Genomic DNA, 14,681 nt, shown 5'->3' with positions numbered 1-14,681 from the left:
AAAGATGGTTTTATTCATACCACTTTTCTTATAAATAGGCTACATTTTAATTACATTAGAGCTCATTAACCTTTATTCATTATCGCCCTTATATTTTGAATTTTTTTCTTCGAGATGAAGTGAAAGACCGACCACCACAGAGCTCTTTTGGTCGAGTTTGGATACTTTCGACAATGTGAATAAAATGAGAAAAACTCTTTATAGCAAACTCGTCAGCAGCACCTTTCTAAACATCAATTGAAATTTCGACCGCCAGTCTCTCTGTGTAGTTCTAAAATTACAAGATATGATTTATCTGCATCTAAAGTTCAGTTTTTTATTTTTAACATTTCATTAATTAAAAAATCTTGTTAGTGATCGTGATTTTCATCCAAAAATATTGTTAACGTACTTTAAAATGAGACCCAAATATTTAATTGTATTTTTGTAGTATTATTTCTTTTGCTTATTCAAAAGTAAAATAGACAAATAAATATTTTTACTCTACTTTAAAGAGAAATCATAATCAGTAAAATTTACAATAATTTGAGAATAAAAATATGAAGAAAAAAGTTTGAGACACGAATGGGATAATGTGTAGAGGTTATGAATCTTTTATGCAATGCAATTGAAATGTAGTCTAGTTTTAAAAAATGGGACGTGAATTGTGAATATGTTTAGCCTAAAATAAATATCATATCACTCTATATATCATTAGATTTACCATTTAATCCCTGTTTGGTTGATGAGTTAGCCCAATACCTCTCCATCCTCGACCCATCTTCATATTTCGCATTCCCGCCACCCAAAATATCTAGGGCAAATTCCTTTCCAGTTTGATCCAGAAACCAAATTCCAATTACTCTCTTACAATGCCCACGCTATCTTGGAGACACCATACCCTCATTCAGTCGCTACTCTCTCGTGGACCGCTTAAGGAAGATGATTTCCACGCCATCTTCTCCCATGTCACCGGGAAACCCCCAGGTTCAGTAAATTTTGTGCTTTTTTTGGGTTTCAAGGCACAATTGCTGCAGTATAATGCACAACACTGTTTATTATACCTATTTTTGAATTGTACCTCCTTTTTTTTTGAGTTTTTGATTTTTGGTTTCAGTGGCCGGAATTGGTCATGAATCCCGTGTTTATGGAATTTTAAAGTAAAATTAGGGAAAATTGCTGAAAATTTTTGCTTTGTCTGTTCCTCTTTAAGAAAGAATTTATTAGTGTTTTCATGAGACGACGCATAATCTTATCTTCCAGGTGCACACCAGCAGCTCTTCAATGAATATCTTCGAAATATAAACTTGGAGCTAGGGTATGTTCAGTTTGAGTTGCGCGCATGCAGAAATCAATATGATGGCAATGTGTATTATGGGGTGGTTAATAATATTTCAGATGACCAGTCCAAGCTTGGGACGAAATATACTGTTCCTCAGATTGCTTTCTACAAGGGCATTGTAAGTTCCTTTGTTTTTCGCTTGCTCACATTTCATTATTTTCTGAATTCATGAGGTTGGAAGGCGCAGCCAGCACTGGCGATATTCTTCAACTAAGATATCTATCTTCATCATATAAGAGTGCACATTATTAGTTTGCTTACCAAGCTGTTATGAGTTGAAGGAAAATCAGCTGAGGTTGAGCATGTTAGTCACAATTAATAAATTCCCAATGAAAATAATTTACGGGGATAAGCAAGGCTCTTCTTTGCTTTCTCTTGCTGTCCAATCCTTCCCTTTCTTTTGTTCCTAATTAAGTCCTTTATCTGTAGCTAGAAAAATGCTGCTGACTTTAGCATGTTATGTGTCTTCCAGATTATGTAAATTTGTATTTTTTCCATTTCAAAAAATTATCGTCAAGCTAGAGAAGTAGAAGCAAAAGATTGTTGCAATCCTCAGTTTGAATTACCACAAATCTTCTGGCTTTTATTGCATTGTAGTCACGTGAATCCCTTGCATATTAGGCCGATAGTAAGAAAAGTTGCTTTTGATTTTTTGGATTCAAAACAGGTCCGTTGTCTTCAATTCTCACTCTGTATTCCCTTATAATTGATAAAAAATTTCAGCGCGTCAGTGTCTTTTGTTTAGTGTGCATGCTAATAATTTACTAATTGTTGAATGAGATTCTGCTTTTTCCTTTTTCTTTTTATGTTTACTATTTCTGCACACCTCTATTAGGTAGAAGTCATCATTCAAGATGTAGAGGCCCAGGGCAGCATTTCCAATATCCAAGCTCTAAATATCCGTATGGAGAACCAGGTTTGTTGACTCATTTGTTACTTTTTTTATTTGTGATAAATAAGATCCAGTTTGTATCAATTATTAACAGTAGATCCTACCATTTCTTCTGTTTTGACTTCTTTCTCCATAAGCAAGTGTATATTTTTGTTTGTTCTCATATTTCTGAAGCATAAACGATAACAAACTAAATCTTATATTCAATGAATTTATGTACAACTACATAAATCCTTTTTCTTCGCTCTACGGTCCATTGCTAGATGTACTCGAAGATTGAAAGAGACTAGATTTTTAGCAACCACAAGAAGTCTTGTTAGTTTGGTTTGGGCTTGCTCTTCTAACCTGTTCCACTGATGTTTCATTACTCTTATGATCTAAGCTTGCTTAGGTCTATGCAAAATATTTAAATATCGCTTAATCAACCATCATAAAATAGGCACCCTATCATTGGCTTTTGTTAGATCAATATAAGCTATATTGTAAAAGAGTTGTCCAGGATTTTATTGCTATCTGTTTTGTTGGCAACCCTTTGTTATCTAATTTCCAGGTTCCCAGGGGTACTGATTCACAGTCACAGGGGGGTCAAACCCATGTCCCACCTGCATTCAGGAACTTCTCCATGGCCCAAAAGGAAAAAACGCTTGAACAACTGATGCAGGATAAGTGGCTGTGTTTGACACTAGATGAAAAAATTGGACTTGGAGTTAGATCCTTTCTTGATCTCCGAAGTTGGTTCCGTACTAATGAGGTTCCTGCATGCGAAGTTTGCAATGAGGCTGCAGTTAAGGTTTGTGTTGTACTAAGATCTAGTATATAGTTTCTGGCACCTTGCAGTGCATGCCTTACATGGTATTTCGTTTCATAAGAGAACATCACATAATCAGTTTTGGCTGACCAAGTACCTGAAGGCTTTACAGAAAAGTATCAGAATCCCTGGTTCTTCAATTTGACTGTCTTTCTCTTAGGGAAATATAATTTATAATCTAGTTCACTTACCATTTCATGAGAAACATGAAATATACTTTTTATGGAAGATCCAGACAAATCTCCAGCATCATGATATGCACTCTCTTCTCTCTCCGGAATAAGGAAAAACTAAGCTCTTGTTTGAGCCCCATTTTTCATCAAAATACATTCTTCAACAGTGATTTAACCTCATTTCAACCACACATTATTCAATAAAATAATATTACAAGTAACTCAAAAATTTTCCTTATTTTTTAACTACACATTTCCATCGTGAATGCATTTTTTGAAAAGAAAAAATGGGGTTCAAACAATCCCTAAATATCTGTAGCTCTAGACACAATATGCATATTTGATTGAAAGCATTTACAAATGAAGACTTGTTTATTTATTTAACTTAATTGACCATCAAAAGGAGATTATGTTCTTATTCTCGTCCAAAAGTGATTAAATTTTTGGACACCTTTCTTACGCAGAAATTGGTTAGTAGTAGCATTTAAGAGATTTGCTTTATTTTGCCATCGAAACTGACATTTCTATTACTACTGTTTCATGCAGGCTCAACTTTGCCCTAATGAAGGTTGTAATGTTAGAATGCATCTATACTGTCTGAAAAAGAAATATTCACGAAAGCAGGTACGGTTTGTTTCTGTCCAGTAATCTTTAGGATTTTCAAATTTCCTCAATGGGGTGGACTAATATGAAGAACTATGATATTCAGGTCGAAAGATTTTGTCCTGGATGTGGGACAAAATGGCCTGGTTCAGCAGTCAAAGCAGAAGCTGTAGAAGAAGAGAATGATCCAAATCTTACTTCTCAGAACCCACAGCTTCCAGGACCTTCCGTGAGAACAAAGCGTAGGATCCGAGAAGTTGGCAACAATAATGCAGAATCTGACTCTTGTCCAGTATCTGCATCACTTCAAGAGACGAAGAGAGTCACTCGAAATTCTGCCCGGCTGAAGAGTTTCAGATAATGTATCTGCAGTTTATATTTGATTTTGTCCTTTCATTCCTAGGATAAACCTTGTCAATATGTTGTTTATATTTTGATCCTGTCCCTTAATTCCTAGGATAAAACGTTGTCAAATTGTTCTTGCTTTGCATGGTGACTTATGGATGTGCCTTCAACTGTAGTTTTGAAAGTCTTGGCAAATTATTGGCTGTAGATAGTATCTCAGGTCTGTATCAAGTACTTTATTGTGAGTTTATATATTTTCAGTTATCCCAGGTGAACATGCCAATTTACTCGTAGGTCGGCCAGTCATAGTGGCCGGACCGGCCTGGCAGGAAAATGCAGTCTGGCTCTATACACCCGACAGGTGGCTCTATTTTACCTGATCTGCTTTACATATGTGATTGGTGAAATTTTATAAATTGTACTCATTTGGTTTGGATAAAAATCAAAGTTAGTCAATATAATGTGTGGTTGAAAAGTCATAGAAGTAATTAAACATGTGGTTACTATTAATTGTCGATTTTGATTTTGATTTTGATTTAAATTTCAATTTAGTTTTTAGCTGCACCAAATAGGAGCCTAATATTGACTCTATAATATATATATATATATATATATATATATATATATATACATTTTAGCTGCACCAAATAGGAGCCTATTATCGACTATATATATATATTTAACGCTTTTGTTGCCGAAAGCATGAAAGTGAGATAAGAAATTTTGCATTGCATTTTACACTTGACAATTTCTTTCTAGAGCATAGAAAAATTATATCGCAGTGTGACAAAATTGGTCAATTCTAGTTCAATCAGATCTTATTAGCCCGTAATAGTTATAAAATCACTTTTCTGCAATGAGAACTGATTTTCAAGAAACTTCGATTGAGTCATCGGATGTATCCTGGATCTTATACTTTTTCTTCATTTTTTTGTTTAATTTTTCCGCCAAATTTTTGAACTCTCCTTCCGAAACTATGAGCTCACGCTTTCGTCACTGCCCATATTAGTAATGGATATAATCCGAATTCAACCTTCCAACACCAACTTCAAAATAGATATCATTAATATTTCAAAACGTGGTGTGTATCATGTAATGAAATTCTAAATTTAACTAACCTATGATTTGCAAGAAAAATCTGTACGACAGTTGAATGGGGAGTCACCTCCTCATCAACGTGGTTCACTATCATCCAATGAGTTGAGGTCATTTCGAGACTTATTTTTTCTCTCTTTCCATCTCAAGTCCTGGAGTGTCCTCATCTCATTGGATGAGAGTGGGCCACCCAATGAGGTGGTGGCTTTCCATTCGACAATTGCACCACGTAAGATAATAAGACCACCTCACTGAAATTTTTTTCATAATTTGTCTAAATTAACATTCATTCGATAATTACATCTCTTATATTTTCAATACCCATATTCTTCTTGAAAATCGAACACTTAGTTTCCATGATGTCAAATCTATGACACTTAGTCACCAATCCAAGCATATAAAACATCTAAAAACAAACATACGATAACTGGCATTACACATTGTATTAAAACATTATCCAATTTTATTCCAGATTTTCATATATTCCAAGAATTTATATAGTCATGTTTGATGGATATTAAAATCAAAATTTGATAAAAATTAATGGAATTGGTAGTGAAAAAGTTACGAACATATAATTAAACTTAATTATTATTTTTCACTTAAATTAAAAATTGAAAACCTAATATTTCTCTCTACTTTGGAGAGAGAGAATAAAAAATAGTAATATAATCACACTGGCAAAATGTGAATACGCACAATAGGGAAATTGCCTGAACTGTAGATGTCAATTAACTTCCATAATGGATAATCAGACTGTGACCACTCAAATCTTTGACTCTTAGTCCTTTTTTCTTTACAAAATTTGATTTAAAAAAGAAACCCCCCACCCCCCCCGCCCCCACACACACACACACACACATATATATATATATATTCGCGCGCGCGCGTGTATGTATTTTTAGCGAGGTTAGGTAAATAAATCCAAAACTTAGACACGTAAATATGGAGGACACAGACGGCATTTAAGGATTGAGTTATACCTCAATCAAAACACCCCTGGGTTTTGTCCTGTAGAGAGTAACCCCCCCCCCCCCGCCCCCACACACACACACACACACATATATATATATATATTCGCGCGCGCGCGTGTATGTATTTTTAGCGAGGTTAGGTAAATAAATCCAAAACTTAGACACGTAAATATGGAGGACACAGACGGCATTTAAGGATTGAGTTATACCTCAATCAAAACACCCCTGGGTTTTGTCCTGTAGAGAGTAAATTGTGTGTATCCTCAAAAACCAATTATTGATTACGATTACAAATTCATACATGGGTTGAGTTCAATTTCAGGCGTATTGCCTTTAAAGTCTGCAGAATCTCGTCTGGGTTTTTGCTTTCCGTGGACGGTTTCTTTTCCTCCGCTTGTTTAGCGTGAAGGTTTTCAACATTTTTTTCCAGAATTTTCGGCTTTTTTATTCTACTTTTTTTCTGGGGAGTATTTATTTGATGAAAAATACTGGAATCCTCTGTAAAATCGTGAATTAGAGGAACGGTAAAGGTGTTTTGAATGGAAAAAAGATTGAGTTCTGCTTTTTTCTTCTTTTTTTTTCTTATTCCTGGTATAAATTCTTGGTTTTAACAGAAAAAAAAAACAAAAAAATTGATCTTAGAATGTTTATTTTTTCACTTAATTGTTTTGGATTCTAGTGTGAAGACACTGGTATCTGTGAATTGCTGTGTAATTTTATTGTATCTTGAGTGTATAATTTGCATCATATGTCTATGGTTAAAATTCTTAAATTGATGGCTTGTTTTTAAAGATTTGATTTTGATGCGAATGAATTTGTTGGCATGTTTTCTAATTTGAGCTTGTGGAAAAGCTTCTTCAGGAAAATTCTTTATTGAAAACTTTAGTATGAGCTTTAACTCATTTTGTTGAAAAAAACATTGTATCTACTGGTTTTGCAAAGTCAAAAAATTTCCTTATTAGATTGGTTTCTCTTTTTATTACTTCTGTTCCTTGAGCATACATCTTTCTGTGAATTTATTTTTTATTTTTATTTTTTTTAGCTTCTGCTAAAAATGAACGAAATTGTTAATGTTAATGTGCTGGTACAAGGCATCTGGGGCTAAGGAGACAGAATAACTTTTACTGAAAAAGTTTCAATCATTTTCAATTTCAGAACAACTTTTATTTTGTATAACAAATGTCAGTTCTATTTATCAATTGCTCTATGTTATTTACAATTCTCTAACTCCAATTCACGTTTCTACTAATATTGACTCTATAATATATATATATATATATATATATATATATATGTCTATTAACGCTTTTGTTGCCAAAAGCATGAGAGATAAGAAATTTTGCATTGCATTTTACACTAGACAATTTATTTCTAGAGCATAGAAAAATTATATCGTAGTGTAACAAAATTGGTCAATTCTAGTTCAATCAGATCTTATTTAGCCCATAATAGTTATAAAATCACTTTTCCGCAATGAGAACTGATTTTCAAGAAACTTCGATTGAGTCATCCGATGTATCCAGGATCTTATATTTTTTCTTCCTTTTTTTGTTTAATTTTTCCACCAAATTTTTGAACTCTCCTTCCGAAACTATGAGCTCACGCTTTCGTCACTGCCCATATTAGTAATGGATATAATCCGAAATCAACCTTCCAACACCAACTTCAAAATAGATATCATTAATATTTCAAAACGTGGTGTGTATCATGTAATGAAATTCTAAATTTAACTAACCTATGATTTGCAAGAAAAATCTGTACGACAGTTGAATGGGGAGTCACCTCCTCATCAACGTGGTTCACTATCATCCAATGAGTTGAGGTCATTTCGAAACTTATTTTTTCTCTCTTTCCATCTTAAGTCCTGGAGTGTTCTCATCTCATTGGATGAGAGTGGGCCACCCAATAAGGTGGTGGCTCTCCATTCGACAATTGTACCACGTAGGATAATACTACCACCTCACTGAAATTTTTTTCATAATTTGTCTAAATTAACATTCATTCGATAATTACATCTCTTATATTTTCAATACCCATATTCGTCTTGAAAATCGAACACTTAATTTCCATGATGTCAAATCTACTTAAGAATATTAGTCTGATTACTGCATTCTATTTTATTGACTGTGCAGTCTAATGCCTGTGAATTTTCCTCATATTTTACTTTTTGGTGGTGATATATAAACTTTGCTAGTTCTTCTCTTTTCCTTTTCCTGCACACTTATCAATTATGTCGTGTATAGCAAGTGGGAAATTGTTATTCTTGCCAATTGTTATTGTAGTGTCAAGTTTTCCTCTACAATTATATAAGTGCTGCAATATAGCTAATGACTTTAATTCGCTTCTGTATGCTAATAATCTTAAGTAAACTCTTTTCCCGATTAACTTTCATACTAATACTAACAGAATCTCAACAAATTGCCATTTCGGAAAAACAATGACCCGAGGAGGTAGCACCTATGAGGGTGTAATTGCACCTGACACTGTTGAATCCCGACCAATGCCTTCTAGAAAAGTTTCGATTCTCATTGGTGAGAAAAATGGAGCAGCATCAAACACAGCCGTTCACGAACTGCTCGAATGCCCTGTTTGTATGAATATAATGTACCCTCCAATTCACCAGGTAGGATCTCTTGTAAGTGATAATTTGTTTCTCGAGTACTCCTAGGCTTGCATACATCAGCAATTAAAGTGATTGTCAGAGTACTTCTAGACTTGGTGCTTCGATGGCTCAATGAAAAATTCACATGTCAGAGTTAATAGCTCTAAGGTGGGCCATCGATACGTCTGATTCGTGCAAATTTTTCCATCTAAATTTTATTTTATGCTCGTCACTGACTGAATTTTAGTCTCTGATAAATCTTAATGATGTTAGCTGACGTACTTAATGAAATAACTGGAGATATATATTTTTTGACTGAAATATAACTCAACTTATATTGCGTTGATGACTTGTTTGAGTATTCTTTTTTTTTTTTTCGGTGGATTAGGGGATTAATAGGACTCGTAATTAGATGACATGGCATAAGTGCAGTTCATCCTTTCTAATTTTGTGAAAACAGGAATTTTATCTTTGTAGTTTGTGAATTCATCATGGAAAAACACGAATCATGTGTTCTCTGTGACCTTCATTGGAGTCGTTATGCTGCAAATCTTGTACAAGTTAACTAAGACTACAAGTTGCTGGTGTCTCTCTGTCCTGTCGTCCATTCCAACATTACATTTTCTATGATGATGTAGGCTGTTATATGTGATTTTTTTGTTGCAGGTTTGACATATCCTTAAGCTTAACCGCCATATGAACTTCTTGCTCCACCATCTCATTTCCTTGTTAGATAGGCTTCTTATTTTGCTCTTTCTAATTTAGTTGTCTACTTCGCAAAATATCAAGTTTCCATCTCCCATCTATATTCCATTTTTATTGCTTCGAACTGAGTTCTGTTATGTGGATTCAAACTGCTTTGCATGAAAACTTTGATGTTACATATGGCTCACCACTAGCATCATCATTATGTTATTAAAGAAATGCCTGATGAGGTTGAACGAATATTCTTTTGCGTACTGTAGTGGATACAGATTCTTGTGGATACAGATTCTATGTAGAAACATATATTCTCCTATTAACGGTTATGCCTCAGTTGTGAGATTATCTGACAGTGTGGAGCAAGTAATTCAATCATCTGTTCTTTAAGATAACAAAAGTTCGAATTTGTTTGAACAAGTCTTTATAAGAAAAAGAACTTAAAAGTTACCTTTTTTTATATAAATATTAGAATACAAATTTGATGTAAGCTGACTTTTTCAGCTAGCATCTTATCAGAAATATGCAAATTTTGTTCTCATTCCCTTGATGCATTTATGATAATATGCAAAGAAAGTAATTAATTATATGGTCTCTACTTCTCAATCTTTGGTGTACAAAAAAAAAATCTCTTTTTTTAAGACGCATATCAAGCTGACTGTCACAATCATTTTCTCCTATTCAGTGTCCAAATGGCCACACTTTGTGCTCTAAGTGCAAGTCCAAAGTGCGTTCTTGCCCAATTTGCCGTCAAGAACTTGGGAACATAAGATGCCTGGCATTGGAGAGAGTTGCAGAATCTCTAGAAGTGCCATGCAGATATCAGATTTTTGGTTGTCAGGATATATTTCCCTATCAAAGCAGGCTTAGGCATGAACAGAGTTGTGGCTTTCGTCCGTACAATTGCCCTTATGCTGGAGCCGAATGCCACGTCAGTGGCAGTATCCCGTCGCTGATACAACATCTGAAGAATCATCATCAAGTTGATATGCATGACGGGAGTACTTTTAACCATCGGTATGTGAAGACCGATCCCCAAGACTTTGAAAATGCGACATGGATGTTGACGGTAAGTACTCTCTCTCTCTCTCTCTCACACACACGCATGCACGCTCATTTGGTTTTGAGAGTGGATGAAAATTCAATGTCATTGCATTTAGCATGCTCGATTTGCATCTCAAATATTATATTCTTCCACTTTGGGTTATCTTAAAGCAGTTCCAATTTCAGAATCTACTCAACTCCATTCCACCCCTTCCCCCCACCCCAAAAAAAAAATAATAATAAATAAATAATAATTTTACTCATTGGCATCATTTTCGAAATTTTTCCATGATTGAAAATAATTTTAAATTTTGAAATTTGTCATTGCTGCTTCAAAACCTAGAGAATAACAAAGGTGGATGTTACTTTACCAACTGAACAGCCTTATCAGTGTTCTTAATACCATATATTGACTTTCATCAAAGGCCATTTAACTGACTATGGTAACTGTGTGAATTCCAAAAATCGAATTGTTGTTTGGTTTTCAAACACATTCATGTAGTGCTTACTTTATATTTATGTCATGTTTTCAACAGAGTTTCTTCTGCTTTTGCCACTGCTGTTATTATGTAATGCTAGACGAAATATGGCACATACTCTTCTTTCATGGTTCATAGCGTGTTTGTCAGTTAACATGCCAGTCGAATGTTTTATTTATGTCTGTATCATGCAACATAATCCCATCTCATTCTGCAAACTACATCATCTATTTTTCCATGATAAATCTTATCCAGGAATAGTTGCTATTGAAATGAATCATCATCATTTTTTTCATTCAAGAGCATGTTTGGTTGAGCTCAGAAAGAAGCATAACTTTTTTTGGTTTCTTAAAATCTTTGGATAACTTATTTTTTTCCTTACTTTTGAGTAAAACAAGTTACTTATAAGTAAACTTTTAAGCTTAAAAACACACCAGTTGCGAAAAGTTAGAACAAGATAGAGAGGCATGATAAAATTTTCTGGTTTTCGTATGGTGCAGCTTTTCAACTGTTTTGGTTACCAGTTCTGCTTGCACTTTGAGGCTTTCAATCTGGGAAGGGCTCCCGTTTATATGGCATTCATTCGTTTCATGGGCGAGGAACATGATGCCAGAAAGTTCAGTTATAGCTTGGAAGTTGGCGCAAACGGCAGAAAGCTGACTTGGCAAGGAGTTCCTAGGAGCATTCGTGATAGTCATAAAACAGTCCGAGATAGTATGGATGGACTAATTATTCATAAAAACATGGCACTCTTTTTCTCAGGAGGTAATAGCCGGGAGCTGAAGCTAAAAGTAGCTGGGCGTATATGGAAAGTATAGTAGTAAACTAGGTGTACTATGGATGGACTGACTATTCAAAAGAACATGGCACTTTTTTCCCCCTCCGAGGTAATAGCCGGGAGCTGAAGCTAAAAGTAGCTGGGCGAATATGGAAAGTACAGTCGTAAACTAAATGTACTTTCGTGGAATCACGATCATGGAGTACATTATTTTCCCCTTTCTTGGCAGGAACACGACTGGCAAATTTCTCATGTACAGGCAGGATATTTTTTAATTTGTCTGTAAATGAACTGCATAAAAGGTATAGCCTGTGGGCTACTTTTTAACAGTTTGAACTCCATAGGCATATTTACTTGAAAAAGTTTTCTGCAGAATTTGGACAATTTATTAGTTGCTTTTGTTGAAGCTGTGATTAGCCCCTCCCCAAGCGCAATGATTGATATACAGAACTCTGACTCGACTAAACACTGTAATGAACAAGATCTTTTCTTTCTTTCTTTTTTTAATAATCCAGTATTGTCGTGTCTACATTTCCAATAAAATGTCTTCGCGAAGAAGGCCGTCTTTGTCTTGTGTACTCAAATTTTGGTTAGTTCTTTCCTTCTGCTTTAGTTATGCAGTATATTATACAGTGGGCTCTAAAGAAGCCGGCAGATTGTGTTTTTAATTGATCCCTATAGGCATTTAAGTTTAATTCATAATATTGACTAAGATATATATTTGAGAAAAGACAATCCATTAATCTATAGTTTAAGCATAATGGGGCATGAAATTCACCAATCAAACAATTTTAAAGAAGATATATTTTTTTTTTTTTTTTTATTAATAGGAGATTAAATGTCTCAAAGTTTTGAAATTACAATTTAGTTTCTTGCCCTTCACAATATGGCTTTTCACCTGTGTGCAATGAATTGAGTAACTCTAGGAGAATTGTACGTGTAAACATTGTCTTATTCAGAATTTATGAAAGCCGATTGTATTAGAAAAAATGTTTCAACCAAGAAATCATCACAAGTGATATGGCTCGATACCAATTCAATGTGGTATCGAATTTTAGAATTTCAAAAAATAAGAGAAAAATCAATATCTTGATCTAATCCAATGAATAATAGAATTAACTGATTTATAAAACTATTCTTACTCTCTCCACTTTGGTTCTTTTCAGATGAATTCCTCTCTGAGTACATTACTGGAACCATAAATCTGAAGTGGATGAAGCCATTCAGGCGAAGGTTAGTCCATACCACACCCGCTGCACAGACCCACCCAGCTGTCTCACTAGCCACGGCCCATGGGGCGGGCACAGACCGCAGAAAATTGCCAGCCAGACAGGCCAGCTCTACACACGTGAACTTTAGTAAGATAAAAAATAAATAAATAAATAATTCTATACCAACTCCTCCCATAATAAAGCCAGCAGGTATGTCCTCTGGTTAAGGTACGCGGCCAATTACACACAAAAAGTATCTTTCAAATGCCATTGTTACCAAATATATAAATAATTTTTAACAAGAGAAGAATTTATCCTTCGGTATTGAACTCTAGCCCCCGTATTGATGGAAAAGCACAAGACGAAAAACCCATGAAACCGGGATCGTTTCTTGAAGCGAACAACGATCCAGAAACACATAATCAAGATACACATGTCCATAGCATACACGAGCAAGGTAGAGATTTTTTATCCATTTTCCCTGCACACGACCAAGATTGGTGAGTAAAACTAGAGATGAACGTTTCTTCTTTCCCAAAAGAATGAAGAAGGTCAATTGTTCACTCAATATAACCATATGATATATAAAAATTGTGCTGTTTACTCTTGCTTCTTGAATAGTAAAGTAAAACTCAGTTTGGGATGGTGCTTGGAGGTGAAAATTTCAGTGCTAAACATGCAACTACCTGATCATGTAAACGATTCAATGAGATTAAAATTTTACAATATAACAACTGCAAGCAATCATTCGTCAATGCAAGTTGCCGACGTCATTTCAAGCAACTAAGAGCAAGTATTCAAGAATTTCAAACAGCAGAATGAGTTGAATTAGAATAGTCTGGCCAGGAAAGAAAATGGAATAAACCATCCATAAAATACAAGCACACTCGTCCGTAATGGAAGTAATTAACCCAATTACAGCAAAGAATTGATAATTCCATCCTTTTGAAACTACGACCATTATAAAGCATAAAATCCCTTATAAGGGAGGGAAAAGGTTTTATTCAATGTGCAAGGGGGAAACAAATCAGAATTCTACCAACTATTTACCTTAATATGTAAGGCAGGGAACAAAGTTGTACATAACGTTTCCTGACCATCACCGGTGAGTTTGTGCCTAGGCATACTCAAAATAAGAGCAACTTGGTCTGATGTAGCAGCCGTTGATGTGATTCTATAGCCATTATCCCATCGTTTATGGATGCCTTCACCCGGATAAAGAAAATCAAGCTCACAATCTGTGAAACCAAAGAAAAATCAGAGATAAAGAGATATCAAAAGAAGGTCCCTTTAGATACTAGAATAATGTTGAAGCCTATATTTTGATATTTTAATGTTAATTTCCAGGTTTTGACTTTAATTAGTTGTTTGGTTTGAATGCTTGTTAGATTTTTTATTTGCTTTTCAATTCCTTTTATAAATAACTGAATCCTATTTTGATAGAGATAGATATTATAGCAAGTTGTAACAATCATTGTGAAGTCCTATATAACTATGTTTTGCATGGTCGTATGAATGGTCTTGAAATTTAGTGCATCTTCATATATTTACATCCTCCGTAAAGATATAGAAAAGTCATATGCGAAGATAGGTTTATTATTACTCGAGAACGATTATAAATAAAATAGGAAAAGAGATAAAATTGAAGAATATTAAA

The 14,681-nt window shown here is 34.5% G+C and overlaps 2 protein-coding genes and 1 pseudogene across 6 annotated transcripts; 2 read left to right on the top strand and 1 right to left on the bottom strand.

Annotated features, from left to right (window-relative positions):
* The first annotated feature begins 718 nt into the window (after positions 1-718).
* LOC111371384 (non-structural maintenance of chromosomes element 1 homolog) lies at positions 719-4,417 on the top strand. Its single transcript, XM_022993328.1, has 6 exons — positions 719-966; positions 1,243-1,439; positions 2,157-2,237; positions 2,764-3,003; positions 3,741-3,818; positions 3,904-4,417. The coding sequence occupies exons 1-6, from the start codon at positions 852-854 to the stop codon at positions 4,156-4,158; spliced, it is 966 nt and encodes a 321-aa protein (XP_022849096.1). The 5' UTR covers positions 719-851; the 3' UTR covers positions 4,159-4,417.
* Positions 4,418-6,368: 1,951 nt separating this feature from the next.
* Positions 6,369-12,307, top strand: LOC111371383 (E3 ubiquitin-protein ligase SINAT2-like). 5 transcript variants are annotated; one of them, XM_022993324.1, is made up of 5 exons: positions 6,369-6,620; positions 8,618-8,834; positions 10,198-10,581; positions 11,536-11,800; positions 11,923-12,307. In XM_022993324.1, exons 2-5 carry the CDS (start codon positions 8,649-8,651, stop codon positions 11,979-11,981), a joined length of 894 nt encoding a protein of 297 aa, XP_022849092.1. In that variant the 5' UTR covers positions 6,369-6,620; positions 8,618-8,648; the 3' UTR covers positions 11,982-12,307. The 5 variants fall into 5 exon arrangements, with proteins under 5 accessions (XP_022849092.1, XP_022849091.1, XP_022849093.1 ...); XM_022993323.1 differs by lacking the exon at positions 6,369-6,620 and having other exon boundaries at positions 8,299-8,834; XM_022993326.1 differs by lacking the exon at positions 6,369-6,620 and having other exon boundaries at positions 8,742-8,981.
* Positions 12,308-13,184: 877 nt separating this feature from the next.
* Positions 13,185-14,681, bottom strand: part of LOC111371382 — a 15,875-nt pseudogene continuing 14,378 nt past the window's right edge.

This window comes from Olea europaea, chromosome 22, assembly GCF_002742605.1.
Source record: "Olea europaea var. sylvestris chromosome 22, O_europaea_v1, whole genome shotgun sequence".
Classification (NCBI taxonomy): Eukaryota; Viridiplantae; Streptophyta; class Magnoliopsida; order Lamiales; family Oleaceae; genus Olea; species Olea europaea.
This window is presented reverse-complemented; position numbering and strand designations above follow the sequence as displayed.